This window comes from Entelurus aequoreus, linkage group LG15 (genome assembly GCF_033978785.1).
Source record: "Entelurus aequoreus isolate RoL-2023_Sb linkage group LG15, RoL_Eaeq_v1.1, whole genome shotgun sequence".
Classification (NCBI taxonomy): domain Eukaryota; kingdom Metazoa; phylum Chordata; class Actinopteri; order Syngnathiformes; family Syngnathidae; genus Entelurus; species Entelurus aequoreus.
In genome coordinates this window covers 23284551-23307381 of record NC_084745.1, presented here as the reverse complement: position 1 = coordinate 23307381, position 22831 = coordinate 23284551, and the positions used below count along the sequence as shown (strand labels likewise).

General features: G+C 43.0%; 1 protein-coding gene across 1 annotated transcript in view; it reads left to right on the top strand.

Annotated features, from left to right (window-relative positions):
- rttn (rotatin) overlaps nt 1-22831 on the top strand; it is a 127606-nt gene that overhangs the window by 73534 nt on the left and 31241 nt on the right. Inside the window, exons 27-29 of the mRNA XM_062021083.1 lie at nt 10626-10792; nt 10900-11119; nt 12377-12505. Of these exons, the coding sequence (XP_061877067.1) occupies nt 10626-10792; nt 10900-11119; nt 12377-12505 (516 nt within the window). The remainder of the gene's footprint in view (nt 1-10625; nt 10793-10899; nt 11120-12376; nt 12506-22831) is intronic.

Below are 22831 nucleotides of genomic sequence, written 5' to 3'. Positions count from 1 at the left end.
CCACAACTGGTCCATTCAATGGCACAAAATACAAGAGTATTGAAAATGAGCGGACATTCTTAAAAGACAAGAAATATAGGTCAAAAGGTCAGAAATTCTACTACATACCCTCCTTCCAGGGTCTTAAGACCCTGGACCAAAACAATTTCTGATATAGACCACTAACTTAAATCTCTACCGCAGATAGAGGCAAAAACCTCAATGTTTTTATACGAGGCAAAAATTCCGTCTATGACCCTCCTTCAGAGCGATCGCTGTTACCAGCCTGCAGTAAAACCATCTCACAGAACACAATTAGTGGCCTACCCTTTGATTTAGTAAAGGAAAAACAAATACTTTGATCATGAACATCATTGAACATAAATAGATGAATGTATATAGACTTATGACTGTAAGACATTTTCAAAAATATTTTTCCCGGCATTTGCAATGAATGTAGTTACCAATATTGTTAATTATCAATTGATTTTGAACACACAACTGAATTTCGTATGAGTCCATGTTCGATTAGTGCTCGTATAGATGGCTCGGTGGTGCCTCAGGCTGGTGGCCTGCCGACACCTCGTTGGGCTTTTGGCTGCCCTGGTGAAGAAAGAGATCCACTCAAACAGTCTGTCTCTGTCTCTTCTTGGGGTGTGGTTCAGTCCATTGGGCAGACTGTTCAGTGGCATGTGCGTGCTGGCCGAAATTGGGGAAAACTCAGGTAGAGTTGGAGCTGTGGGGGCTTTGGGGAAGGCGGGGCAGAGTATGGGGCGTGGGGCTTTGGTCCAGGCCCTCGGCTTGCTTCAGGCCTCCTCGCTGCTTCGGCACTCCCGACACTTCTTTCCACAGCTGCTGGAGTCCCGGTGGACACATTGGCTGGCAACCTTAGTTGTTCTCGTCATCGCTGGCAAGGTGTTGTCTCTCCTCTCGGTTCCTTCCAGTCAGGTATCGGGTGTTGGTCCTGGATCGGCTTTGACCGTGCCCCTCTTAGCGAGTGCAAGGGAATCTGGAGTGGCTGCTTTCATCCTCAAATCTGCACAGAGGAACTGGCACACAAATTCTACATTTTGCAAACTTACCATTTTGGTCTCCTGGTCTTTCCACCTTCCTAGGAAGCTGCTGGTCCTGAGAAGTGCTGATCTTGTGACTGAAGAAGATTAACCTGTTTTCTTAAAACAGGTGCCGTTGTTTGACCTAATCTTTTTGGGGAAACCATGTCGGGATATTAGATCATTCACAAAACATTTAATTACTGAATTGGCACCCTCCTTTGAGGTTGGGGTTGCTTTCGCCAACCACTGCAATTGTCAATCTAAATCATTACGTTCCTTTATCCTTGATCATATCGATTAAATAAAACCTCAACACGCTCAAACTTGACCCAATCCAAACTCACCTCCCCCCTCTGTCCCTCTCACAGGGACAGTGTTAGTCGTAGTAATAGTAATAGTAGTAGTAGTATTAGTAGTTTCAGAAACATCCAAGAAAAAGAAAAGACAGCTGATAGTCAAGCGCAGCAAGAACAGAGGCGGAGGACAGGTCATGTTTGAGGTCACTGTTCGCTTTTGCAATAGTACTTTGATATTTTACAACACCTAGTGAATTATTGTGGCCACAACAATTCACTAAATAGTTGTATTTAATTTAGTCTATCTATGATGGGACAATGCACAGAAACATTAAGTTCAGAAACAGATATGTTCTGTACTAGATTATATCTAAATAGCTACTTTCCATCTGTAGTCCCTGGCTACCTAAATTAAGGGGATCCACAAATCAAGCAATAAAATTATGACACTAATTAATCATAATAAATATATACATTCATAATAATCAATAATTAATCAAAAATAATCATACTGTAGCATGTATTCAATTATAAGAAAAGTCACCAAATGCCCCTTCATGGACACATACTTACCATACAATACAAGCACACCTTATTTACATCATCACACAAAGACAATACATGCTCTTGTTCACATCTGTCATCATTCGTAAAAACAACCAAGATTTTAACAGCCATACCTCACAATTAACAACAAAAATGCTCTCATGGATAAATATAATACTCATTAAATTGATGTGTCAACATAATGCCCCTCTTAGTGACCGTGTGAGCAGCCTTGATTGCTCCAAAGCCACTTTTTTTTTTTTTTTTCAAATTTTCTATTCCTTTTGTTATAACGTGGAGAAGGCTAATTGGTCTGTACATGTTCTGGTCTTCTTTATTTCCTGCTTTATGGATTTAATCATAGTAGCAGTTTCTCCACGTGGTAGGGAAAGTGTTTTCCGTTATTGATTTATTTATCAATCGTTGTTATACGAGCAATAATACAATCCGTATATGTTTTTAGGAAGATAGTGTCCAACCCATATATATATCTCTAGATCGTGAGTCTGATAATGCAGTGAAGATTTTGTTTAACTTTGTTTCATTTGTTACTTCTAAAATGAGTCCATCCTGAATAAATGACAATTATTTGCACTGATTTTGAGGGATTTTTATTCAGGGTTTGTACAGACTGGATGAAATGTTCATTGAAATTATTACTTATGTCCAGACTGTCTGCGATAGTAGCGCCATTGATATTTAATGTTATAGTGCTGTTTCTTGTTTGCTCTCTTCCCGTAAGTTTGTATCTGGTTTTCCATAACTCTCTATTGTTCCCTTTTGCAGCTTTGATTAATTCTAAATGAAAGTCAGCCTTAGACTTCCGCATAAACATTGCTACCTTGTTCTTCCAAACTTTTAAAACATACGATCTGTATTTAGACCTGTTATAATTGCTCTTTTGAGAGCTGAGTCCCGATGTCTTTATTAGAATCCAAATTGTTTTATTAATCCAATGGTATTTTTATTTTAGCACTCTTCTTTCTGGTTTTGTATTCGTGTATTTACAGATGATCTCTTTAATTTTTGTCATCCAATTGTAATTCTAGTAGGGCTGCTTATCCTTTGTATCATGTAGAAGCCGTTTATAATATCCTTAAGTTTCTTTCTACGCGTCTTATTTAACCAGTCCAGATTAACGTCCCCCATGACGTTACTTCTTTCATACTATGCTGTTTGAGGATGTCTGAAAATGAATCAAGAAAAATGTCTTTAGCTGTGGTCAGTCGGTATACTACAATTACCTTGAAATACATTTCTGAGGAACATGTGATTTTAATTTCAACATACTCAAATTGATCTACTTTTAATGTTTTCCCTTTCACAAATCATAATTCCTCCCCCCTTTGTCACTCGATCTGTCTTTTCTGTAATCTTGTCCCCCGGGACATTAATTAGAACGAAAGGTGTTGTGGGTTTTAACCATGTCTCTGATAGACAAGGTAATCCGGATTAGAGTCTGACAGTAACTGCTGGATTTGTTCAGTATGTTTCCTGTGGTAGAAAGTTTAATAATGCGGACACGTTTGTTACTGAATACTTTCTACAGACTTCTGTCTCTCTGCGACTTTGTGTATGTAATAAGCAACTATAATTTTTTGATATGCTTAAATTTTATTTTAGCTCAGCTGTTGTGTAGCTGCTAGCTCTTTGTAGCCTACAGCAGGAATGTCCAAATTGCAACCAATAGCTATGTTTTTAACAGACAACCGAAATAATTGAAAATGTGGTATTAGCGTATCGGTTCAATCAGCGGCAGCTACGCCCTGTTTTATCATTTGACCTACATTTTTGGTTTCGTAGGCAGGACAGAGGGAACAATGTGGGTCATTAGTTGTCCATCTTATACCATTCTAATTGTTGTAAGGATAGTTCACATGAGCGGCCATACCTTGAGTCCTACCATATATAAGAGTCAAAAGGCTCCTATTATGAGTCGTCTAATTGGTGATCATACACTTTGGCGGTTTGGGTGGCAGGACACACGGACGCACCTCCGTCAGCCAGTGCTAGGACAGTTGGAGCAGTCCCCGTCTTCCACTCGTTCCTGGGAGGCGTCCCTATTAGTTGTCCGCTGATGTCGTGCTGTCAGGCAACATCAGGAATTTCCTTCTGTGCGGTATTGAATTGTCAGGGCACAGTTCGTAAGCAGGTCATTACAAGGTGTGTGCAGGTTGACCACAAAGGAATGCTTCAAAGATTGTGTTGAACATTGTCCGTTGACACTTTTGTCCAGCAGGGGTCTGTTTGTATCCTGCTGTTCGTCCTGCTGTCACACCTGTATTTTTTGTGAGCATGTTCTGGCTACAACTTTGGAGCTTGTCTTGTTCAGAGAAGCTGGCAGTCCCCCGGCTGCACATCCTTTCCACCCTCGCTTGACCTAGCACAACCGTGGCTACCACCCAAGTCCGTCTGAATGGTTTTACGTTTTGTTGAGGTTTTTTCCTCCAGAATTTGGAACTCAAAACATGTACACCCATCGTTTTCATATCCTCTCGGTTAGTTCAATTTTGCATATCACGTTTTTTTTTTTAATTACAGTCTTAACTATCCCATTAATTGCTAATCAATAACCTTAATTCAAAGATTATACGTACTACTTCATGTGTATTTAAGTACCCTTTTAATTCACTTAAAGATTATGTATAAGTTAATTTAAACTATCATTTGTCTATCAGTAGGCGCGAGCAAGCTGTCATGCTTGCACTCTGACCTCTCGCTGTGCGTGATACTCTCCAAAACAAAGGAATGTTTTTATTCACGTTTCTCCTTATCTTTCAGCTAAATCTTTTAATCTTTTAACTTTTAACGTCCGCACTGTGTTTATTTTTATTGTCTGCATTTTAATTTTGCTTTTATTTTCTTTCATTTCCCTTTGTTGTCTGTGAAGCACTTTGAGTCTTGTCCTTGCCTTGTCTGTCTCCGACTGGTTATCTAACCTATTCACAACAAACACACAAGGCCATGCTCTAAGCGCCAGCCCTAATCACACTTCTCCTCTTTTTTTTTTTTTCTTTTTTTTTTTTAACTTTACATATCGGCTCTTATTCTAATTATTAATGTAGGCTGTTATTTGTAATTATTATTCAACACTATTCACAGCAAACTGTTGTAAAGTTATAGTTATTCGCATTATACTCTCAAAATCTATAGCTAACTGAAAGCTGTTGAGATTTGGTTTGCCTACTTCATCTCAGTGGCCTAGTGGTTAGAGTGTCCGCCCTGAGATCGGCAGGTCGCAAGTTCAAAACCCCGGTCGAGTCACACCAAAGACCACAAAAAATTTGGGAGCCAAATCACCAAACATGATTCCCCCACCTCCCAGGGGCAATCACGGGAGATGGGCCAAATGCAGAGGACAAATTCCACCACACCCAGTGTGTGTGTGACAATCACTGGCACCCCAACTTTAATTCTAACTTTATTCTGTCATGCCATTATCCTCTTCTAGCTCAACATCCAGAAGTATGGTGTACTGAAATGTGTAAATAAAAATATAAATTACTCCAAACTAAAATGTCAGACTGCACTTTAAAGTTACTTTTATTAAATTAATTTCAAAACTAACCACCACCACAGCAGACATCTTCCTCAATCCTATCCCAATACTCCCATAAATTAGAAAGGTATTTCACAACAGTGGTTAAGTAGTTATTTTAAGTAATAGATCTCAATATGTAGTAATTAATAAGACTAAATTTGCCCTAATGTGTCAATGTTGTCTGTCTATCTATCTGTGTTGGCCCTTTGATGAGGTGGCGACCTGCCCAGGGTGCAAAGTCAAATTGTGAAACAAAAATTAAAGTTAAATCAAGTGGAAATTGACAGAGTATATGAACTACATTCTTGAGAATAGTAATTGATCATTAATATGTTGGAAGCCGCATATTGAACATATTAAAGAAAAATATCCAAATCCATTGCTATTCGGTATAAAGTAAAACACATGCTGAATAAGAAATGTCTGCACATGTTATATTATTCATTTATTTTTCCATATGTAATATTGTTTTGAAGTTTGGGGAAATGTTTATAGAAGAAATATAGACCCAATACTTAAAATTAAAAGGCTCATTTCAATATTACACAAAGCATTATTGTTATGATCATACCAATCTATTTTTTATAAGTCATAATGTGTTAAATGTTCAGATAATTTAATTTTAAAACAATTGCAATTATGTTTCCAAGTAAAGAACAACAGCCTTCCCGTTTGTATTCTTAGCTTGTTTACATTATGAGGAGACACTATCATTTACGGGGGATATTTATTTTTAAAATAGGTCAAGTAAAATAAAAATAAAAACACAAATGTATTTCAGTTTTAGGAGTTAAATGATGTACCATCCTCAGTGATGAGCTGAACACATGTAGTTTTTTGTTATGGTTTAAGAGACCCTTGAAAAGTAAAGTTTTTTAACATTATGCAATATAGTAACAATTCCTTTCATCTTTTAACGTTGATGTTCCAGGTAATTTAATGTTCAGTAATTGTATATCATAGGCCAATATAAGCTTTGGCTTCCGCCTATTCTTTTTTTTTTTTGGTCATTCTTTTTTCTTTTCTTTTCTGTGTGTAAATGTGTATGATTGTTAATATGTCTAATTTACTGTTAAACTGCTCACACAAATTGGTTGATGGTTGATTACATGACCAAAATAAACTTATTTCATCTATTCATTCATTATCTATCGCACTCATAGTTTTATTCCATTTTGCATGTAATTATTCCTATTGATTTCTTCCCCTTTCACTCAAATAACTAAACAAACAAATAAACAAACTTGCAGCTAACCACAATCAACAGCATACTATTTACGAATCCAAAATAATCAGTCTTATAAAATAATTTTAGCTTTAGATATGATTTAGGGCAGTGGTTTTCAACCTTTTTTTTCCAGTAAATTAAAGAAATAAAATACAGCATAATGCCATTATTTTCTGATTTATTAAATTATATAACAGTGCACCATATTGCTCATTTGTTGTGGTCTTACTTGACTTATTTGGACAAACAAAAAAATAAGAATAACTAAAACGTTTTAAAAATTAAATAGTGATTAAATTATAATAAAGATTTCTATACATATAATCAATCATCAACCTTCTTTGGATATTGCAATAGAGATCCATCTGGGCTCGTGAACTTAATTCTAAATATTTATTTTGTTGAAGAATTATTCTTCTATAATTATATTTATAAAGGATTTTGAATTGTCGCTATTTTAAAATATTTAAAATCTCAGGTACCCCTTGGCATACCTTCAAGTACCTCCCTTTTTTGTCCGAGCGGAAACACCATACCCTCATTTGAGAACTACTGGTTTAGCCTATAAAAAATCCTTTGTCTCATACATCATTAGACTGTACAACTCCTCTTTGGGGGGCTAGGATGACAGGGAATGCAAAACAATAACAGTGCAATACTTTTTTATATCATGGTCGTTAATGCCTAGTTTCTCTTTTAATAGAATCTATTTTGTTTCCATTTATACCCTTATTAGTTACTGTTTACTTTTTAGTTCTTCTTCCAAAGGGAACTCTCCTGAAGGAATCAATAACGTTTTATCTGTCTATCTATCTATCTATTACTAACCCGAGCACAATTCATGACGTCATGCTCATCTTGCAGACAGTTATTTCCATTTAGTTTTATTCTCTATTTGTAATTCTACATGCACCAATGTCACATAAAAATTTGCTTTCTTTGTTATTTATTTACATTATTATTTCTGGTTTACTTGCTGTCTGTTTACTTAAGTTCTCATATTTTTGTCTGTCTTCCTTCTGATTAGAATTTGTTTAACGCTTCTCTACGTTTTGTTTTGACAATGGCGCTGAGTGGCTCTTATCTGTACTTCTTCAGACTCTATGTTTCACAGATGCCCTTAGATGTATTAGAATATAAATGTAACTTTTATTTTATTGTGTGTTTATTCCTAAAAAAAATTAAAATGTCAATGTATAATCAATTTATCTTTCTCAAATTTAAATTCAATATTATTAATTTATTTGTTGTATAACTATTAATTCAAAGTTACAATGTGTCCTAATCTATGATGTTCGTGCGTGTGTGTTTGTCTCAACTTCCACACAGAAACTGGATGGATCAGATAAGCAGCAAGGCTGTACCAAAAAAAAGTATACTAGACATATAAATGAATGATGAATTAAACAATGTTTCAATGTCCCACAATCCGTATTTATTGATTGATATTTAAACGTGTAATTTTCCATATATCTATTATTTTACTGGACTTAGCAAGCACCTACTACTAGCACACTCTACAGACCGAGAATAACTGTTCAACCACACTTAGTAATGCCAAGCCAGATGCTAACTTAGCCTTACTATGCCTCAGTAAGCAAACTTTTGCTAACACAATGCTAACCTAGCTCAATGCTATCCTAGCTCAATGCTAACCTAGCTCAATGCTATGCTAACACAATGCTAACCTAGCTCAATGCTATCAGTGTCACTCCTCTTCGAACCAATGCCTCACGCAGCTGTCACTCACACAGCCTCGTCACACGCACACACTCTTATCTCAAAATGTCTCCCAGCTTTTTTTTTTTTTTTTTTTTTTTTTTTTTTTAATATGCGTCACACAGTCACTCACACACAGAGAATTTACCAGCACAGTTAAAAGTAAATGCAATAGACAACTATTTTTCTCATCCAGAAGCACAGCTGTATCATATCAGAACCTTAATAATAAGAACAACATTTATCATTCACTCTTAGATGGACAAATAGTCAAGCTTAAGGAGGGTATTCTGGACTTCCCTGCTTAGGCTGCTGCCCCCGCGATCCAACCTCCGAGAGCGGAATAAGATAATTAAATGGATAAATCATTCACTCATACGTTTTCTGTACATAAACTTTGTCTACTTTCTCACACGCACACACATTTTAGACAATTTCCAGACTTTTACAGATAGCGGGGCTGTGAAAAAAGCGTGAGGGGAGGTTGCGAGGGGGGGGGGGGAAGGAAGGGGGGGGATTAAACCAGACAAGAAACCAGGTGCTACACAAAAGTTATTAAAATACGCAGATATATATATATATAAATTTAAAAAACACACACATTTTTATCCCACAAACCACTCCCCCCTGGTCCGGACCAATATAAACAACTAATGCACGCGTGCTTTTGTGGAATCGGCCGTCTCATATCACAAAAACCAGGTTCCATCATTGCTCATAAAACGGCGATTAACCCGTTTCATTGGAGCAGCACCTGCGTTATCAAACTGACCAACACGGATCACCGGCCTCTAAGGCGCCATAGGACCACCAGGAATCACCCAGCATCCTACAGACATCGTGTCTGGTCAGTCCCATACAGTTTCACCAAGTTTCACCAAAGCTCTACCATATGGAGCCCGAGACGCCACCTGTCTATTCTGCAGCCATTAAACAGATTCGTGACAACTTGGCTCAGTTGATCTCCTTTACCGGAGTCACTGAATGGTCACCTAATATGAGGCTTTTTTACACGCTGAGTCACAAGGACTAGGGACCGCTGCAGTTTCCACATAGACAGGTGTCTCGCACTTTCACAGACGTATCAATTTTATATGGGCCAAATGTGCCACCAGTTAGCAACCCTTGCCTTAAATTTATCTTTGTCCAACTCTGGCTAATTCTGATGCACTTGCAGAAAGAAGCATCCTCTGCCAGCAACGACAGAGGATGAAGAGGTTAAAAGAAAATTTTCGTCTCACATCGTCTGTGCTTCTACACTCCAAACCACCAAAATTCTATCAACAATCCCCTAATGTTAAAAACAAGAAATCACAAGTTTTCAACAAACACACAGACAAATGATCACATATAAAACAACTCAATCCAACCATAATTTACCCCAGTCCAGGTTGTTTTTGGAGAACCTGACTAAACCTATCTTTTATGAAAAAAAATTTCAGTTTTCATCTTACCGATCCCGTTTCTCTTCAGACAGACAACTTTTACACAATAAGCAAAATAGCTTACCTTTTATTAGATGCGCGCGTGCAAGCGTTGTCTGCCTGAGAGAGAAGCCGGGAGCGGATGTTGACTTGCAGAGTTCTGGACCATCCTAGTTCGTGACGCCAATTTGTGTAGTGGATTGTCCGAAGCTTAAGCAAGCAACAAAAGTAGTTTAGTACAACAAATTTATTTACCCATTATCAGAAGTGCAGGTTGAATTAAGTTGTCCGTGCAAGCAGACACAATGTACTCCAGAGCACACAAGACACACACCAGCCAAAATCACCCCCGAGTTCCGGTCTTCTGCCATTCATTTATATGTCTGTTGTGCGTCATCGTTCCTTATCAAATGCGTCAATGTCTTGTTTTGCTTTTCCTATCTGTTCCATAACAACTCGAATTCTGTAGACAGGTTGGCACGACTCAATATTCACTTTTGTCCCACAACTGGTCCATTCAATGGCACAAAATACAAGAGTATTGAAAATGAGCGGACATTCTTAAAAGACAAGAAATATAGGTCAAAAGGTCAGAAATTCTACTACACTAAGCTAACTCGTTTTTGGCAAAATAAACAGTTAGTTCTACCGTAAGTGAGTTAACCAGGGGTGGTCGTTAAAAGATTTCATTGTTTATTTGCAGAATTGGCGACTATGCAAATGAGCAAAAAACAAATATGTTTCTGAATACATAAACATTCAGTCTTTCAGGACACAATCATAAATTGGGCACAAATACTGTACAAGTAAATTTATTTGCTCATTATTTTCTTTAAGGAAACCATGTCCCTCCTTAATATGCTGCCTGGTGTGGAGACTGCACATACAGGGCAGAACCCAGTGGAGTCTGAGGAAGTAAAGAATCACGTTAGCCAGAAACTGCAGAAGGAGCTCTCCTGCTTTTTTAAAAACATGCTCAATCACTTGACACACACACCTGACAGGTAAACTTGAAGTCCCAATAACCTTGTTTTTTGCATCATATCTCCCTCTTCAAGCCTATCCTCAGTGGTCTCTTGCTCTTCCTGCTCTCGCCTGTCTGTCCTTCCAGGCTATGCTTGGCATTAGCAGGCCCCTTCAAGAGCCAGCTGGCATTGCGCTTGCTTCAGAGCCTGCGGGTGTCTGATGCCCCGTGTTTCTACGGCCTTCCCAGCCTGGGGAGGACTCTGCAGGGCATGATCAGCCTGACAGCCCAACCTGGTTGGAGTTTGCACTGCCCTGACCTATTGCCCACCTCCATCTGCACCAAGTATCTCAGCGGCCTGTTAGAGGTGCGTGGGAACGTATATTCACAAGCCTGTTCATTAGGTACAGCATCGCAATTGAATATGATTCAATGATTCTTCCTTTACAAAGATAATGTTGCTCAGTTTTGATTGTGCTGATATACAATGTTGCCAATATTTTGCCCCTCATATTCAGCTCAATAAGCTAACCATAATATTACACAGCTTTTTGTATGATGCATGTACAACTTCAGTGTCATCTACTAAAACATACATGTAAAGCAAATGTTGTCAGTTAAATTTTGTGAAAAAAACTTTTTTTAAACGTATTCAAATGTGTTGCTCTACTTAATGTTGTGGCCAGTGTGTGAATCCAGCATGAATTGAGAGTTGTGTGTTTACACACTGTGTGCGCATGCGTGTGTAAGTTTGGGTTTTTTGTGCGGCATGACCACCCAGTCTTATCTAAAGCATGCATTATTGATATCATAAACATAATTTTTAATATTAGAGTGTGCTTCAAAACCTACTGTTGTGCCCATGGTGGGAGTCTAGCATGAACTGAAGGTTATGAGTCTACACACTATGTTTCTGTGTGTGTTTTGCCAGATTAGCTTGTCTCTCATCAGAGAGACAAGGAGCTGAATGAGTTTTGTGAGGAGCTAATTAAAACAAAGATATTCACGGGACTTGAAATAGTTTAAAAAAATATTAATGATTAGAAATGGCACATTGCAGAGATACTGATGAGATTAATCAAGCCTGCTTGCTCCATCTGTTCAGTTGTTCCACTTCCCATTTAAGTGATAACATGGAGCGGACCAGCTTGCACAGCAGCCATGCGTCCGAGCCTTTTGTCTTTCAGAGTAAAACCCCCTGCAGAATTAACTATCATGTTAACAGGACAGCTTTTTCCGTGCTCACCGTGAACTTGAATTAAGATCACACAAAGAGTGGAGGTTGTCTTCTTTTCAGCTGAAGCCCCTTGCAACAATCGCAAACCTCCCAGTTGTTGGATACAACTCTCTGCACGTTTCTCCTGGCTCTGAAGGGCCCTAAAGCTTGCACAGAACACAGAGCTGTTTGCTCTTCATCTGCTCTTTAGTGCAGTCCCACATTCTGATGGCACATCAGAGCAGAGTAATTAGTCTCGGCGGTATTAATGCCTGCCTTTTGGCTTCGTGATGTGCATACGGTAACCTTCCAGCTGTGAGATGTGTGCTTTTTGGTGTTTTAACTGTCAAAACACAACGGGAGCATGCAATATCCACTAGTCTATCTGACATGCTGTCTTCTGCACAGGTGATCTCATCATTTTATGTGCAGTGGGGAGGCAACTCCATGTCCTTCATGGGGAAAGGTGTGACAAAGAATGCCGTAATATGTTTGCTTCACTTGTCTCATGAGATGATGGCTGAGAGTAAGGAAAAGGTAAGCAGTGTTTGCATATGTGGTGAATAGGGACAGAAAGCAATACAGAGTAAATATTTAAAGGCACCATATTATTTTATTCTTAAACTATTCAAACAAGTCTTAGAGGTCCCACAATAGTATATTGGAAATGCCTACAATCCAGCCTTGACGCTGGAATATAGACAGTTTTAAATTGCTTTTAGTAAGTCTTACTCATTGGGAACACTTTTTTATGTATATGTGTGTCTAGCTTTAACGCTAATGAGTCAGTTTGACCACCCCTGTCTTCAGCAGCATGTGTGTTGCTCCAAGAAACCCTATTGTACACGTTATCAACTTTATTTATATACAGTGGAACCTCACTTTATTAACTTAATTAGTTATTGAACAAGGTTAGTAAATAAAGAAGTCAAATGTCAAACAACAACTAAGTGAACTGTAATTATATGCAACCGCCCTGCCGACACACACACACACACACACTGTCACTAGGTTTATGGTGCACTCAAAGTTTGAATCACACAACTCCATAAATTTAATAACCAGGTCGCTACAATGATTAGGAATAAAAAAATAAAGTCCACTTTACCATGTCGGTTAATCTTCTTGGTGCGCAATGGAAGGGAGGGGGAGAGAAAGTAGGCAGTGTCGACAACGTTGTGGATGCTTCCTGAACGTTTCAAACCACACATCGCTTGTCCATTAACATCTTTGGACTTATATTTAGCTGGCAAAATTTTGAAAACACTGTAAAAAGGCATGTAAAAAGCACACCAAGTAGCATTGAGCACTGTAGCAACAGCGGCGCTGCTGACTGAGCTGACAAGCAGTGTGCACCGGAGATTGATCAACCAGCCCACATTGGCTGTGCTGCCAGGCACAATATTGCTATCTAGCAAGGCACACTTTGTGTGGCTGAAACGTTTGTACACTAAGACAAGGTTCAAACATCAAAGCATATTTTTATTAGGTCAACGGAACACAGATAGACAGACAACATTCAAACTCACATTCACACACTAGGGCCAATTTAGTGTTGCCAATCAACCTATCCCCAGGTGCATGTCTTTGGAGGTGGGAACCCACACAGTCACGAGTCACGCATGCAAACTCCACACAGAAAGACCTTGGGATAAAACTCAGGACCTTAATGCAGCTGAGATAGGCTCCAGCGACCCCGAAAGGGACAAGCTGTAGAAAATTGATGAATGGATGTGTTCGTAAATCAAAAGTTCGCACAACAAGGGGTTCGTAAATCGAGGGTACACTGTGATTCTGAACTTATAGATAGTTCTTTGAGGTTTGTAACTTCACTCTTATCACATTAAAAAAAACACAAAAAAAACACATTCTATGTATTGTTGGTCTAAATTAGGCATTTCCAAACATAAAAAGTGCTAAATGAACTAAAAATATCAGTAGTACAGTCGTATTGGCCATTAGATGAGACCAAACTAATCAAAGAGTGTTGTTTAGTATCGTGGCAAACGGAAAGGTGTCTATGTGGGTGTTATTTTATGTCCACAGAGCTGTTATAAACGTATTTAAAAGTGTTTTTACACTGAATATTAGATTTATAATGAACAATTCTTACTTTTCAGAAATTATTTTACCACGGTCAGACCCAGAACCAATTAACAACTAATAACAAGGATTTACTGTATCACATACAACAACATAACATCAAGGAGTGATAGAAGACACAAACGTTAGCAACACTAGCATTGCTATGTGAGCTACAGTGCTAACATTACACTCACATTCAGCTACATCATGCTCGGTTAGGCTATGTGCCAAAGAAAAACTACATTTTAAAATGCAAACCTTTTAGGATGTGTAGTAAAGCCTTTCATTTTTTTCTTCTGTATACACAAGTCGGGATCATGGAGCTTGAGGCGGTATCGTGTCCATAAGGAAGGTTGTTTTTTGTTCATGATGTTATAAAACCCAGAACTACAAATGCATTTGAGCGCTTTTCCTCTAAAAAGTGGAGCAAACAAATGAGGGAAATTATAAATTTTTCTCACATTTGGTGCTCATAAACAGGCTCTCAGGACACCTATTACCGTTATAGCATCTTTAAAAAAAATTTCATCATAGGGTACCTTTAAGCATATATTTAATGTAGTTAGGACTCAGAGGTATAACTCAAAATTCATATCACGGTATAAAATTAATCTCTTCATGTTAATGGTATATAACGTGGTATAAATGTCAAAGTGTACAATTTATAATGGAAGTGTTTCTTAATGGGTTTTGTAGTCTTTTAGCGAAGCTTAATTGATTTATAGAACAACAACAAATAAACAAAGATATAATTAAATTTTTTTGAGAATGCTGCTATTCCGCCCACAAAGTCCTTTAAAAATAATTGATTAATGTAATATACCTAGGATTAATTTTGGAAATGTTGACAAATCTCTTTAAAACTGGCTTTAAATGCATATCCTCTGAAATATGCCTTATAATAGCCACCAACTGGAGGTCACCCTTGGGCAAGGTGTAGCACCCGAATGCCCGGCAGTGAAAGTGGAGGCTCCAGACGGACCAATTCGGGGCAGCAGAGGCTGACTTTTGGGACGTGGAACGTCTCTACGCTGGTGGGGAAGGAGCCTGAGCTAGTGCGGGATGTAGAGCGCTACCGGTTGGATCTGGTGGGGCTTACCTCTACGCATAGCAAGGGCTCTGAAACCACACTCCTGGACAAGGGATGGACCTTGTTCACTTCTGGAGTTGCTCAGGGTGTGAGGGCCCAGGCGGGTGTGGGGATACTCACGAGTCCCCGGCTAAGTGCCTGTACGTTGGAGTTCACCCCAGTGGACAAAAGGGTCGCCTCCCTTCGCCTTAGGGTTGGAGAGGGGAAAACTCTGACTGTTGTTTGTGCATACGCACCAAACAAGAGTTCAGAGTATTCGGCCTTCTTGGATACCTTGCATGGGGTCCTGTAAGGGGCGCCGGCAGGGGATTCCATAGTCTTGCTGGGGGACTTCAATGCACACGTGGGCAATGACAGTGATACTTGGACTGGCGTGATTGGGAGGAACGGTCTCCCTGATCTGAACCTGAGTGGTGGATTGTTATTGGACTTCTGTGCTAGTCATGGACTTGCGATAACAAACACCATGTTCAAGCATAAGGATGCTCATAGGTGTACCTGGTACCAGAGCACCCTAGGCCAATGATCAATGATCGATTTTGTAATCGTATCAGCTGATCTGAGGCCGTATGTTTTGGACACTCGGGTGAAGAGAGGGGCTGAACTGTCAACTGATCACCATCTGGTGGTGAGTTGGGTCAGATGGCGGGGGAAACCTCTGGACAGACCTGGCAAACCCAAGCGTGTAGTGTGGGTGAACTGGGAACATTTGGATGAGTCCTCTGTCCGGAAGGACTTCAACTCCCACCTCCGACGGGACTTCTTTGCCATCCCTGTAGAGGTTGGGGACATTGAACAGGAATGGGTAATGTTCAAAGCCTGTATTGCTAAAGCTGCAGCCGCGAGCTGTGGCCAGAAGGTCTTAGGTGCCTCAAGGGGCGGTAACCCTCGAACACCCTGGTGGACAGCGGTGGTCAGGGAAGCCGTCCGACTGAAGAAGGGGACTCCGGAGGCAGTTGTAAGGTACCGACAGGCCCGAAGGACAGCGGCCGTGGCTGTGGACGAGGCTAAGCAGAGGGTGTGGGAGCAGTTTGGGGAATCCATGGAGAAGGACTATCGGGCGGAACCAAAGCTGTTCTGGAAGACGATACGGCACCTCAGGAGAGGGAAGCAGGGAACCATCCAAGCTGTGTACAGCAAGGATGGGACACTGCTGACTTCAAGTGAGGAAGCCGTAGGGTGTTGGAAAGAGCACTTTGAGGAAATCCTGAACCCAACTACATCAGACACATCCTCCCTGACAGGAGCGGACCATGAGGATGATGGGGGATTGACGTCGATCTCTCGAAGTTAAGTCACTGAGGTAGTTAGACAACTCCACAGTGGCAAAGCTCCGGGGGTTGACGAGATCCGTCCAGAAATGCTGAAGGCTCTGGGTGTTGAGGGGCTGTCTTGGTTGATACGCCTTTTCAACATTGCGTGGAAGTCTGGGAGTGGCAGACTGGGGTGGTGGTTCCCCTATTCAAAAAGAGGGACCAGAGGGTGTGTGCTAACTACAGGGGTATCACACTACTCAGCCTCCCTGGGAAAGTTTACGCCAAGGTACTGGAAAGGAGGGTCCGGCCGATAGTCGAACCTCGGATTCAAGAGGAGCAATGCGGATTCCGTCCTGGTCGTGGAACAACTGACTAGCTCTTTACTCTTGCGGGAATCCAGGAGAAGGCCTAGGAGTATGCCTATCCAGTCTACATGTACTTTGTGGATTTGGAAAAGGCGTATGACCGGGTCCTCCAGGAGATCCGGTGGGAAGTGCTGAGGGAGTACGGGGTTAGGGGAACCCTGCTGAGGGCCATCCAACCTCTGTACAACTAAAGCGAGAGTTGTGTCCGGGTGCTTGGATGTAAGTCGGATCCGTTTCCTGTGGGCGTTGGTCCCCGCCAGGGCTGCGCTCTGTCACCTATCCTGTATTGTGATTTTCATGGACAGGATTTCTAGGCAGAGTCGTGACCAGAGAGGGTATACGTCTTGGGGGGCTAAAGGTGCGTCACTGCTGTTTGCAGATGATGTGGTCCTGATGGCACCTTTGGTTCGTGACCTTCAGCTCTCACTGGATCGGTTCGCAGCCGAGTGTTCAGCTGCTGGAATGAGGATCAGCATCTCCAAATCTGAGGCCATGGTTCTCAGCAGGAAACCGATGGTTTGTACAGTCCAGGTAGAGAACGAGACTCTCGGGGTCTTGTTCACGTGTGAGGGATAGATGGAGAAGGAAATCAGCCGGAGAATCGGAGCAGCTGGTGCAGTATTGCAGTCTCCCTGCCGCACTGTTGTAACGAAACGAGAGCTCCTACTCTCACCTATGGTCATGAAGTGTGGGTCATGACCGAAAGAATAAGATCGCGGATACAAGCGGTCGAAATGAGTTTCCTCAGAAGGGTGGCTGGCATCTCCCTTAGAGATAGGGTGAGAAGTTCAGTCACCCGAGAGAGACTCGGAGTAGAGCCGCTGCTCCTTCGCTTGGAAAGGAGCCAACTTAGGTGGTTCGGGCATCCCGTGCGGATGCCTCACGAGCGTCTCCCTAGGGAGGTCCTCTTTGCACGTCCCACTGGGAGGAGACCCCGTGGCAGGCCAAGGACCAGATGGGGTAATTACATATCCTCTCTGGACTGGGAACGCTTCGGGATTCCCCAGAAGGAAGTTGCTAATGTTGCTCTGGAGAGGAAAGTCTGGGGGTCTCTGCTGGAGCTGTTGTCCCCGCGACCCGATTAGGGATAAGCGGTTGAAGATGGATGGATGGAGGATACATTTTCTTAACATAATACAATTTTTTTTAATTCTTAAAAGGTTTCATGGAATTATTGATAAACATCATATTAGGACTGCAAATGATGCATGTGTTTGGAAATAGTTGACTGATTTAAACATTTTAGAAACAGACACATAAAATTATATTTCCATCTTTTCGACGCATTAAAATAAGCTGAGTCAATTGAACATCTTGAATAGATTGTTTTACACTCTCACAGTTGTTTAAAATTGATACAATAGATAGCAATTTTAAACAACTGTGAGAGTGTAAAACAATCTGTATCAAAATTGATACAATAGATAGCCTCCTCTCTGAGCTGCCACCTTACCGTGGTAGAGGAGTTTGCGTGTCTCAATGATCCTAGGAGCTATGTTGTCCGGGGGCTTCCATGCCCCCTGGTATGAGCAACGTGCAAACAGGTCCTGGGTGAGGGATCAGACAAAGATCAGCTCGAAGACTTCTATGGAAATACAAGAACCGAGACTCAGATTTCCCTCGCCCGGACGCGGGTCACCGGGGCCCCCCTCTGGAGCTAGGCCCGGAGTTGGGGCACGACGGCGAGCGCCTGGTGGCCGGGCCTGTCCCCATGGGGCCCGGCCGGGCACAGCCCGAAGAGGCAACGTGGGTCCCCCCTCCAATGGGCTCACCACCCATAGCAGGGGCCATAGAGGTCGGGTGCAATGTGAGCTGGGCGGCAGCCGAAGGCAGGGCACTTGGCGGTCCGATCCTCGGCTACAGAAGCTAGCTCTTGGGACGTGGAACGTCACCTCGCTGGGGGGGAAGGAGCCTGAGCTAGTGCGCGAGGTGGAGAAGTTCCGGCTAGACATAGTCGGACTCACTTCGACGCACAGCAAGGGCTGTGGAACCAGTTCTCTCGAGAGGGGTTGGACTCTCTTCCACTCTGGCGTTGCCGGCAGTGAGAGGCGACGGGCTGGGGTGGAAATTCTTGTTGCCCCCCGGCTCAGAACCTGCATGTTGGAGTTCAACCCGGTGGACGAGAGGGTAGCTTCCCTCCGCCTTCGGGTGGGGGGACGGGTCCTGACTGTTGTTTGCGCTTACGCGCCAAGCAGCAGCTCAGAGTACCCACCCTTTTTGGATTCACTCGAGGGAGTACTTGAGGGTGCTCCCCCGGGTGATTCCCTCGTTCTACTGGGGGACTTCAACGCTCATATTGGCAACGGCAGTGAAACCTGGAGAGGCGTGATTGGTAAGAATGGCCGCCCGGATCTGAACCCGAGTGGTGTGTTGTTATTGGACTTTTGTGCCCGTCACGGATTGTCCATAACGAACACCATGTTCAAGCATAAGGGTGTCCATATGTGCACTTGGCACCAGGACACCCTGGGCCGCAGTTCCATGATCGACTTTGTAGTTGTGTCATCGGGTTTGCGGCCTCATGTTTTGGACACTCGGGTGAAGAGAGGGGCGGAGCTTTCTACCGATCACCACCTGGTGGTGAGTTGGCTGCGATGGTGGGGGAGGATGCCGGACAGACCTGGCAGGCCCAAACGCATTGTGAGGGTTTGCTGGGAACGTCTGGCAGAGTCTCCTGTCAGAGAGAGTTTCAATTCCCACCTCCGGAAGAACTTTGAACATGTCGCGAGGGAGGTGCTGGACATTGAGTCCGAGTGGACCATGTTCCGCACCTCTATTGTCGAGGCGGCTGATTGGAGCTGTGGCCGCAAAGTAGTTGGTGCCTGTCGTGGCGGTAATCCTAGAACCCGTTGGTGGACACCGGCGGTGAGGGATGCCGTCAAGCTTGAAGAAGGAGTCCTATCGGGTTCTTTTGGCTCATAGGACTCCTGAGGCAGCGGACAGGTACCGACAGGCCAAGCGGTGTGCGGCTTCAGCGGTCGCGGAGGCAAAAACTCGGACATGGGAGGAGTTCGGGGAAGCCATGGAAAACGACTTCCGGACGGCTTCGAAGCGATTCTGGACCACCATCCGCCGCCTCAGGAAGGGGAAGCAGTGCACTATCAACACCGTGTATAGTGAGGATGGTGTTCTGCTGACCTCGACTGCGGATGTTGTGGACCGGTGGAGGGAATACTTCGAAGACCTCCTCAATCCCACCAACACGTCTTCCTATGAGGAAGCAGTGCCTGGGGAATCTGTGGTGGGCTCTCCTATTTCTGGGGCTGAGGTTGCTGAGGTAGTTAAAAAGCTCCTCGGTGGCAGGGCCCCGGGGGTGGATGAGATCCGCCCGGAGTTCCTTAAGGCTCTGGATGCTGTGGGGCTGTCTTGGTTGACAAGACTCTGCAGCATCGCGTGGACATCGGGGGCGGTACCTCTGGATTGGCAGACCGGGGTGGTGGTTCCTCTCTTTAAAAAGGGGAACCGGAGGGTGTGTTCTAACTATCGGGGATCACACTCCTCAGCCTTCCCGGTAAGGTCTATTCAGGTGTACTGGAGAGGAGGCTACGCCGGATAGTCGAACCTCGGATTCAGGAGGAACAGTGTGGTTTTCGTCCTGGTCGTGGAACTGTGGACCAGCTCTATACTCTCGGCAGGGTCCTTGAGGGTGCATGGGAGTTTGCCCAACCAGTCTACATGTGCTTTGTGGACTTGGAAAAGGCATTCGACCGTGTCCCTCGGGAAGTCCTGTGGGGAGTGCTCAGAGAGTATGGGGTATCGGACTGTCTGATTGTGGCGGTCCGCTCCCTGTATGATCAGTGTCAGAGCTTGGTCCGCATTGCCGGCAGTAAGTCGGACACGTTTCCAGTGAGGGTTGGACTCCGCCAAGGCTGCCCTTTGTCACCGATTCTGTTCATAACTTTTATGGACGGAATTTCTAGGCGCAGTCAGGGCGTTGAGGGGATCCGGTTTGGTGGCTGCGGGATTAGGTCTCTGCTTTTTGCAGATGGTGTGGTCCTGATGGCTTCATCTGGCCAGGATCTTCAGCTCTCACTGGATCGGTTCGCAGCTGAGTGTGAAGCGACTGGGATGAGAATCAGCACCTCCAAGTCCGAGTCCATGGTTCTCGCCCGGAAAAGGGTGGAGTGCCATCTCCGGGTTGGGGAGGAGATCTTGCCCCAAGTGGAGGAGTTCAAGTACCTCGGAGTCTTGTTCACGAGTGAGGGAAGAGTGGTTCGTGAGATCGACAGGCGGATCGGTGCGGCGTCTTCAGTAATGCGGGCGCTGTATCGGTCCGTTGTGGTGAAGAAGGAGCTGAGCCGCAAGGCAAAGCTCTCAATTTACCGGTCGATCTACGTTCCCATCCTCACCTATGGTCATGAGCTTTGGGTTATGACCGAAAGGACAAGATCACGGGTACAAGCGGCCGAAATGAGTTTCCTCCGCCGGGTGGCGGGGCTCTCCCTTAGAGATAGGGTGAGAAGCTCTGTCATCCGGGAGGAGCTCAAAGTAAAGCCACTGCTCCCCCACATCGAGAGGAGCCAGATGAGGTGGTTCGGGCATCTGGTCAGGATGCCACCCGAACGCCTCCCTAGGGAGGTGTTTAGGGCACGTCCGACCGGTAGGAGGCCACGGGGAAGACCCAGGACACGTTGGGAAGACTATGTCTCCCGGCTGGCCTGGGAACGCCTCGGGATCCCCCGGGAAGAGCTAGACGAAGTGGCTGGGGAGAGGGAAGTCTGGGCTTCCCTGCTTAGGCTGCTGCCCCCGCGACCCGACCTCGGATAAGCGGAAGAAGATGGATGGATGGATGGACAATAGATAGCACGTTATGTATAAAATGTTAGGCAGCTGAGGGAACTCTCATTCATTTACTGTGGAGATGTCAGAAAATAAGCGTTGTGGTCTTGTAGGAAATTTTCCTTGTAGGCCACCGGAGGTCACGTGAGGTACTTGGGTCACGACAGCGGCGAGTGTTAGCCAAGTTAGCTCATGTGTGTTAAACTGGAGACGACTAAAATAAAGGAGTTGTGTATGAAACAAGCTCAGCTTCCTCATAAACATGACATGGTGTCACAGTTAAGGACAACATGCTTACTGTGACCAAAGAATGGCAAAGTTTTGGCCCCCTGAGCAGTTTCATGTTGCTGTATTGAGGCAGCGCTTTTTAATGCTTTTGGACCTTACAGACATCTTGTATTCAGTTTGAAAGCCGCACCTGTAAACAAAGTAGTAGCAATGTATTGATGACAGCTAAGTTATCGAGTTCGTACATCCAGCATTTTAAACCCAAACCATGTACAAATCACGGTTGTAGCACCGTTTTTTTTACGGGGTCCTCCATCTCCGCCATGCCTGCGGACATTTTCACACAGAGGCAGGTGCGATGACGTCATCGACGATGTGATGATAAAGCACATATTTCTATCGTGGCCAAATTTATATCGTTTCTACCATCATACCGTGTATACCGCGCAGCCCTAAATGTCCTCAAAAACTACATTTGGTGTGAATTACATTAAATTATTTTTATTTCCCACATTTATGAAAGCATAACTGGCAAAGTTTGCCTCTAGTTTCTTCCCTCCCTCTACAAAGTAGATTTAGAGTATGTACAGTACCTAACAACTATCTCAGATCCCACCTAGCATTGTAGTTTTAATTACATTTCAAAAGCTTTAATTGGCGCATTTAACATTTTGACCTTAGAGGAAATTTTATGATTATGGTTTAAGTTTATTAGGAACATGCATACAGTTACAATGTGATACATCACAATTTTCCAGTTTCTCATTACAACATGTCTAAAAGAGAGTAGGAAGAAGCAAAGCTTATTTTTGGGAGTTAAATGTGAAGATTATAGCTTGATCAAAACGACAAATGAAGACGTTCGCACGGTGCTGTATATATACAGTCGCGATCAAAAGTTTACATACACATAATGTCATGGCTGTCTTGAGTTTCCAATACGTTCTAAACTCTTATTGTTTTGTGATAGAGTGATTGGAGCACATACTTGTTTGTCACAAAAAACATTCATGAAGTTTGGTTCTTTTATGAATTTATTATGGGTCTACTGAAAATGTGA